This window comes from Eurypyga helias, unplaced genomic scaffold (assembly GCF_000690775.1).
Source record: "Eurypyga helias isolate BGI_N326 unplaced genomic scaffold, ASM69077v1 scaffold8329, whole genome shotgun sequence".
In the NCBI taxonomy this organism is placed as follows: domain Eukaryota; kingdom Metazoa; phylum Chordata; class Aves; order Eurypygiformes; family Eurypygidae; genus Eurypyga; species Eurypyga helias.
Genome location: NW_010272671.1, coordinates 19911 through 28193, shown reverse-complemented (window position 1 = coordinate 28193; position 8283 = coordinate 19911). Strand labels below are relative to the sequence as shown.

General features: G+C 44.5%; 1 protein-coding gene across 1 annotated transcript in view; it reads left to right on the top strand.

Annotated features, from left to right (window-relative positions):
- TGFBI (transforming growth factor, beta-induced, 68kDa) overlaps window positions 1-6205 on the top strand; it is a gene marked incomplete at its 5' end in the record, with an annotated part of 17538 nt that extends 11333 nt beyond the window's left edge. Inside the window, 10 exons of the mRNA XM_010159203.1 lie at window positions 1-211; window positions 361-498; window positions 763-908; window positions 1074-1210; window positions 2100-2230; window positions 4115-4239; window positions 5191-5293; window positions 5498-5577; window positions 5958-5982; window positions 6150-6205. The exon at window positions 1-211 is cut by the window's left edge and continues 3 nt beyond it. Coding sequence (XP_010157505.1) covers window positions 1-211; window positions 361-498; window positions 763-908; window positions 1074-1210; window positions 2100-2230; window positions 4115-4239; window positions 5191-5293; window positions 5498-5577; window positions 5958-5982; window positions 6150-6205 — 1152 coding nt within the window. The remainder of the gene's footprint in view (window positions 212-360; window positions 499-762; window positions 909-1073; window positions 1211-2099; window positions 2231-4114; window positions 4240-5190; window positions 5294-5497; window positions 5578-5957; window positions 5983-6149) is intronic.
- Window positions 6206-8283: the final 2078 nt, after the last annotated feature.

The following is an 8283-nucleotide window of genomic DNA, read 5'->3' as shown; positions in this document are numbered from 1 at the left end:
CGGCTGAACCATCACATCCTCAAGTCAGCCATGTGTGCTGAGGCCATCATCGCTGGCCTGACCATGGAGACTCTGGAAGGAACCACCTTGGACGTGGGCTGCAGTGGGGAGGAGCTGACCCTCAATGGGAAGCCCATCATTGCCAACAAGGATGTCCTGGCTACCAACGGCGTCGTACATTTTGTTAATGAGCTGCTGATCCCAGACTCGGGTACTGGTGCCTCTCTGCGTCTTTCTTTCTGTTGCCTTTCTTCTGACTGTTTTGCCAAGGAAATACTGGATTTAGAGGGTATAGATACTTTGTAGTGATGGGTGGATTGCCTTTAACGCAAGGTTACTATGTGTTGCTTTTCTTTTCAGCTAAGACCCTGTTTGAGTTGGCACAAGAATCTGAAGTTTCCAAGTCTATGGACCTTTTCAGACAAGCTGGTCTCAGTTCCCATCTGACTGGCAGTGAGCAAATGACCCTCCTTGCCCCAGTAAATGACGTGTTCAAAGGTAAACTGGGGAGTAAATCCCCTTCTTCCATCAGTTTGGGACACAGATCTCCTTCAAACAGTCTTCAGCCAAGTTTCAGTGCACAAGTATGCAAATCCTCTCTCAAATACCTCAGCTATAGGCAGTGGCATCTAGCTTTAAAATTAAAACCTGGTGCAGATAATATTGTATTATACTGTATTATCAGGTCTGTGTTTGGACTTTTTTAGTGTCTCATTGATAGTTTTAAGTGATTCACTGGTTCTTTCCATATTTTTGCTGCAGATGGACTCCCTGTTGTTGACAGCAACATGAAAAACTTGCTTCTGAACCACATTGTTAGAGGCCAGCTCTCTTCTAAATATCTTTACCATCAGCAGAAACTACAGACTCTGGGCGACAAGGAACTGCGAGTTTTTGTGTACCGCAATGTAAGTTTCTGCAGTGTGCAGGCTGTATATGGCTGAATGATGCTTGGTGTCTGTAATGTTACGTCTTTCATGCAGAAAGTGTTACTGAACACTCTGGAAAGTATAAAAATCTCACTTTCGAAGGCATATGTTAATAACATCTTTTTTCTGCAATTTTGTTTGCAGAACCTTTGCATTGAAAATGCCTGCATTGCTGCCCATGACAAGAGAGGACGGTTTGGGACCCTGTTTAGCATGGACAAAATGTTGACTCCACCGTCTGGCTCGGTGATGGATGTTCTCAAGGCAGACCATCGCTTCAGGTGTCCTTTTTGCTCTTTCTCAGTGCTAGCTAGAAGCAGAACAGCTACCAAAGCAGTTTGTATTTATTATGGGTCGTAGTCATGACTATATATATGTAATTTTTTTTAACATAGAAAAAGCATCCAAAACCATGGTCTAATCCCTAAATTAGAGTGCAAGACTTCAAATAACCCTTCAATGCGCCAAGAGTTTGTGGTCCCTCTTAATACAGTAAGAAACTAGCTCCAAAGCCATCTCTGCCCATCAGAGCCACTGTGGCCAGGCGTCTCAGTCTCCTCACTACCATTTGGTCCTCAAGGATTCAGTATTGCCAGATTGCTTTGCTATTTCTCAGATGTTGTGGTTGGACCTCACAGGCCCATTTCTCATAGAATCATAGAATGGTTTGGGTTGGAAAGGACCTTAAAGATCATGTAGTTCCAACCCCCCTGCCATGGGCAGGGACCCAAAGCCTCTTTCAGCCTGGCCTTGAAGACAGCCTGGGATGGGGCATCCACAGCTTCTCTGGGCAACCTGTCCCAGTGCCTCCCCACCCTCTCCATGAAGAATTTCTTCCTGATATCTAATCTAAACCTCCCCACTTTCAATTTAAATCCGTTACCCCTTGTCCTGTCACTACAGGCCCTTGTAAAAAGTCCCCTCCCAGCTTCCTTGTAGCCCCTTCAGGTACTGGAAGGTCCTATAAGGTCGCCCCGGAGTCTTCTCTTCTCCAGGCTGAACAAGCCCAACTCTCTCATCTTACCTAATCCACTTCTTGGTTAATTGATTTGCAGGACCCTAGCAGGATTTTGCAATTGTAACTTCACAGCTTTCTTTTGAACACAGCATGCAGTTGCTCAAAGACTAATAAAAGTAGTTTATGGTGGTTTATGTATGTTTGTCCTCTAGTACGTTGGTGGCTGCGATCCAGTCTGCGGGTCTGACGGAGAACTTGAACAGGCCAGGTACCTTCACGGTGTTTGCGCCAACAAACGAAGCTTTCCGAGCCATGCCCCAAGGGGAACTGAACAAACTAATGGGTGAGCATTTTCAGAGCTTGTAGATGAACAGCTGCTGTCTGTTACTGGCATGATGCGGGAGAAATGGCTGAGTTCCTCTGCCATATCTCATTCTTTGACCCTGTCAAAGCACGGGCTTCCTACGCAACTGATTTGTGTAGAAGACTGAGGATGCACAGAGTGGCACTGAACTCTCACACAAAGCATGACCATGGGTTTACACTTTCCTTGTGCTCGGGAGACTTGTTTTTAAGTGTATGTTACAAAATTACTGTGGCTTTAATTTGTGCTGGCTGGTGTAAGCAGGGTAACTCCAAGCTGTTTCTAGAGGAACCGATGAGGCCTCTGCCTTCCCCAGGGATGAAAGAAGTGAGAATGTGGCTGTCAACCACAAAGGATTAGGGTATCTGAAGTTTTGCAAATAGAAAACCTGGTCCACATTCAGCCTTAACTTAGACTGTGTGAAATTTAAGTATTGAAAGGATGGAGCTGTTGCTCCATCTGTGTGCACATGGACAAAGCAGGAAGTTCAATCTGGTCCTCCAAAGGCAACAAATATTCCAGTCTAGCACAGACGGTGACCAAAATCCTGAAAAGCACAGGCATGCAGGCTGGGTGTGGAAAAAAGCATGGGAACATTTAATAACGCTCTTCTGGATAAGCAGCACGATCTTTTCTGTTCGTGTTGAACACCGGCTGTGGTTGGAAACAATGTCAGGTATTTGAGTGTAATGTCTTCTCATCCTTAAAGCCCAACCAAACATTGACATCATAATTTGGGAAGCATCTGCCCATGGTAGCTGGTTATCCTTTTAAGTGCAGGGATGAGGAACTGGTGATATCAGACTGCACATCCAGTCTAGTCCTTAATGTATAAATATTTCAGAACTGTTTTGCAGCTTTTGTAAACGGCTGCAGGAATGAAGTATCCCAGATGTGGACGCTTCAGATGTTCTTCTTTTTTCACGCAAATATTTAGCTTACGTGCCCGATGAAGAAGTGAATCATGCTGGTGAGGACGTGCCGTGTGAAATGTGGCCGCCCTAGAAAAACTGTAATGGAAAACAGCTCACTGTGTATTCAGATATGGGCAGTGAAACAGAAAGTCCCCCCTGCTGAAGGAGGTGCTCTGGGTTCATGGGTGGGGGCCATCTTTTGCACTAGCTGTTTCCCATCGCCTCTCTGTGGGTTTTGGCAGTGACACTGCATCCTCTGAAGGAGGAGGTGGAGGAGGGGTGCGGGCCTGTGCTGCCCCCGTCACTGCCTCTCCTGGGAAAGGGGTGGCAAAGGGGGAGCAGCCTGTCTTCCTAAGACCTGTTTTGAAGCGCAGGCAGATGAGTAGAGACTCAGTGGGGATCAGGCCAGCAACCTGCGAGCTATTAGTGACATTTCTCCTGCATTTCTCCTACCGAGGAATCCTGCAGTTTCAGCTGTGAAGATCATTGCCAAGTGGCACTGACGTTGGCAAAAGTATTGCCCTTTGCAAACACCCGAGTTCTCCGTCTGCTTCCTTATTTCACACAGGCCTTTTTTCCCCCCGCCTAGACTTCCTTGGGAAGTGAAAGCAGCCACAGAAGCAGGTTCATGCACAGTGAGAGAATGGAGGACTGAAAAAACAAGCAGTAGGGATTTCATGTATAGAGCAGGTTTGGTATGTACCACGGCGGGTCAATGGAAGAGTATTCTTCTGGACTTCCTGCGATCCTGACCTGTCCAGGCAGGAATGGCCTCGATATCCGAATCAGCTCCAACTGAAGTCCTTCTGCCCAGTCTTCTCCATTTTACATTTTTTCTTTGCACTTTCTGGAAATTATGGTATTTTCCATGTAATCTCATTCCAGCACATGAAATATGAGAAGCAAGCGCTGGTGCTGTTTGGCAAATGTAGATGTTCTCTTCCCCCAGGTAATGCCAAGGAGCTTGCCAACATCCTCAAGTTCCACATGGCCGATGAGATCCTGGTGAGCGGCGCAGTCAATGCCCTTGTGAGGCTGAAGTCCATGCAGGGAGATAAGCTGGAAGTCAGCATGGTGAGTCACCTCGGATGACGTTCTGTGGTCAGCAGCGCTGTGGTCTGCCTTTTGCTGTCCGTGTCAAGGACCAAAATATGTCTTTACTCATTAGAATGGTGTGGGAACCTCTTCTCAAAGTGTGCACAGTCCCACCAAACTTTTCTGGGCTGTAGCGGGAGAGCTGTTGCCATGTGTTCAATTCAACAAACTGGCAGTCTTGAAATGTGTTTTTTTTCAGCTTTCTCCCCAGAAGACCGATTGTAAATGATTTCCAGGAGCTGTTATAAATGTAACCCTGGGTCATGGAGGGAAAAACATAAATAAATTAAACAAATAGCTTGTTCAGCTAACACATCTTCTTTATTGTAATGAAAATGATCTCTCCATGGGCTCTCTTAACACAGCAGGATTTATTTAGATGTGTAATTTCATTTCATAAATTCTACGCCACATTAAGAGAATGTAGGATCTTCTAATGAGGGAAAAACAAATCCGTTTCAGAAAATAAATAACCATAACCCATTCTGTGCATAAGGAAGAAAATGCAGGACAAAAATGGAACAGTCAGTGCTTCCAAGTGCACTGAGCTGGCCAGCTTGCGTGCTAGACTCTTCCCATGTCCAGTCCTGAGCTGCCCTCTCCCGATGCCGTCTCCACAGCCATCGCTCTTGGAGCGAGCAGCAGCTGCCAGGGAGCTGGTCGACGTGCTCTGCTGCCACGAGGCAGCGTTCCCAGCCAGCACACCAAGAAAGCCCATGCTCCAGAGCCTGCCAGCTGCTCCAAGACAAGCTGCTCAGGCTATAATTTGGTTTTATATTCTCCTTAATTGGCAAGAGGAATGAAAACGCCTACAGCCATCCAGTAAAGGAATGAATGCAAAGCGAGGGAATTTTCTAATAAAATTGGAAAATACTGATGACAAAAATTTCTCATTTTCTACTTCTTTGATTTTTTTCTTTTCCTGAACAGAAAAACAATGTAATACATATCAACAAGGAGCCTGTTGCTGAAAGCGATATCATGGCCACGAATGGTGTGATTTACGCTGTGAACTCTGTCTTACAGCCTCAGGGTAGGTTCCTGGTTAGAAATATCTAGAGCCACACCGTTATAGCAGAGTGACTTTGGGAGGGAGAGGTGACACTCCTCCCTTGCTTCAGTTTATAGAGGAGGATTAGTCTCTTATGGGATTTTCAACACATCCTCCAAAATATTGGAAGGATGCAGCCTGTGTGCTTTGAAGAATGTTTCAATGCTATCTGTGTCCCACCTTTAGCTTCAAGGCCACAAGAAAGAGGTGACGAACCTGCAGATCCCGCGTTAGAAATCTTCAAACAGGCATCTGCCTTATCCAAGGTAAAAACCAAAAAAATCTCTCACTGTAGAACTACTGAAAATAAATTTTGGTCATAATAATTGGAAGATAATTTCACATTCAGATTTTGGCTTCCAAAGAGAGTATGTGTTTCATGGAATGACTAATCCTCTCTTACATGATTTAATTATATGAGAATTAATACATTTTTGCAACGTGAAGCCTACAGTTTGCAGCACACTGCGTTTGTAACCTTGGCAAGGTACTATAAATATCAACCTCCAATGATGTATATGGTACGGAGGAGTCATTCATCCATAGTTTTTGGAGACTAGGATAAATGTATAGACATGCAAACTGTTCGTATAGCTGTCGGAGATTTGTTGTATTTATGCAAACCTTATATTTTCTCCCCATGCAGGTTTCCCAGAGAAATCCTCGACTAGGTAAACCAACTTCTCTAGCTTTTTCCTAATTTCCATCGTATGTCCCTGTCCCTTAAAGAGAGGTTTATCCTGTTGTCTTGCTGCAAGCAAGATGTAGCATAGCCGGGAGGGGAGGGACAGGGAGATGTTTTGGGTCTGTCCCCCCCAACTCTCTCTTCTCCTTGCAGCACCTGTCTACTCCCGGTTACTAGCGAGGATGAAGGAGAACTCGGGTGGATTCTGAGCCGTGTCATGAGCAACCGCAGTCAGCAACTCCATCCCAGCCGCTCCAGCTGACAGCTAAAGAGAAGGACAGAATGTTTAAAAACCAAATATCACCCTTAAATTTATTTTTGTTTCCAATGAAATGGATAGGAAAAATGAAAAGCCATATATATATGTATATATTTTAAGACCGTTTTTATTTGGTTTTGACCTTAAAGTTCCCACACTGAGGATAAGTTTTAGTTTTTTGGGGTTTTTTTTATGATTAGTCACTAATTTGCAATTTTTAGCATACCCAGTTTTGGGCTTGATAGGTACATACAAGGGCAGGAGCTTGGTTCTGCCCTGGTTCAGGAGCTCAGAGAGATGCTCCGAGCTCGCCTTGGTGCTGTCTCAGTGGGGGAGACCAAAAAGAGGCTGAATTAAAGCCTCTTTTCCAGGCTCCCAGGGATACCTACTGGCACTGCAAACTCCAGGCTCCCGACACGGGAAGCCAGGTATGATCTTACTGAAAACGTCCCCCAAACCAGTGCCAGATTTGGGAATATTCGGCCAAAGGGACTTGGCAGGAATTGTGTGCGTTCAGCTTTCTGAGCAAATAACATTACCCAGGGTCAACTGTATGGCTGGGCTTTGTGATTGCTTTGGAGGAAGTAAATTTGTGGAATTCATTAACCATTACCCAAGCAATTTTTTTTCCTGTTTGTTTTGGTTTTTTAACAAGCATATGTTTCCTTCTTCCCTTGTGTTTTAAGTGTCTTCCATGAAATTCTGAAGTGAAGACTTTTAACAAAAGCCTCTCTATTGACATTGAGGAAACTGCATAATTATAAGCTGTGGTTTGAACTGTTCTTTTTTTTTTTTTTTTAATTGGAGTTTCTTTATGCCTGTGGGTTTTAACTGTGCTGCATTTGGTTCACAAGATTGAAATGAGAGATCTCCTTTGCAGGAGCCTTCCAGTAAATGATTCATTTTTAATAATGGTTGGTTTTTTTAATAAAAATTAAAAATAAAACCAAAAATATAAATATGAAAAGTGATGGTGATGCTTGTTTGGGTTTTGTTTGTTTGCTTTTAATTGCTTGATGGCACAGTCTGACCTCCTGAGCACTGGGAAGGAGGACAGTGAGATTCAGTTGGATCAATATTTACAAGTCTAGTAGTTACTGGAGTGGAACGGCAAAGTGTTTCTGCTCTCTGATCCTGGCCTGTCATTGTTTTTTGGCGGTACTTTCAGGAGCAGTCACTGTCACACACTCCAGGGAGCACAGGGCAGCCGTGCGCATCCCTCCCATGGGATGCTCAGCCACCTTCGCTGATGGCTGGAGCCCATGCCACGATGCCAAACACACTCATTCCCCACATCAGGGCTTTACGTTCACTCCCTAGCCAGTTATTACCTTGGTGAAATTACCCAGCATTACGAGGTGAAAAAATTTAAAAGGTATCAAGTGCAGAATACAAAAAGAAAATGGATTGCTTTGGTTGCCCCAGCTGAGAAACACACTGGTAGTTTTTCTTCTATTAAAAGCCCAAACTGAAATCCCATATGCTGAGCCGCCTGCAAAACTCAAATGTGTGAAAAATAATCAAGCTCTTCTTTTATTTCCCTTCCCCAACCACCCATCTCATCTTTTTATTTTTCTGGCATGATGCAGTGCTATTATTTAAGGGTGGAGTGGTAACGGGGAACCCTTTCAGCCACCTATTCCCAGCAGCCCAAGGAAGAAGAGGTGTATCGGGGGACTGGCTCCTGGAGGAGGCTCAGCTTTTTGTAATTAGAATAATTAATTAGCATCTCCTACAAAAGCCAGAGATAGAGGGAAACCTATCTTGCTTAGTAGTAGCACATGCAATTAATTGTAAGGGTAGAATCTTGTGGTTTGTTGTTGTTGCTTTGCCTTTTTTTTTTTTTCTTTTTGTCCTTGATGCTTTGTGACTAAGGGATATAAAATCCTTCACAGCTTGGGAAGTAGAGCTGATTCTCATCTAGGTGAGTGCTCTCACTGGTACCTTCTTTGTGTCTGTCCTGGTGACCAGTTTTGTGACTATTTGCAAAATGAATCTGCTTGAGCAGATGGGAGCAGGGGAGCCTTT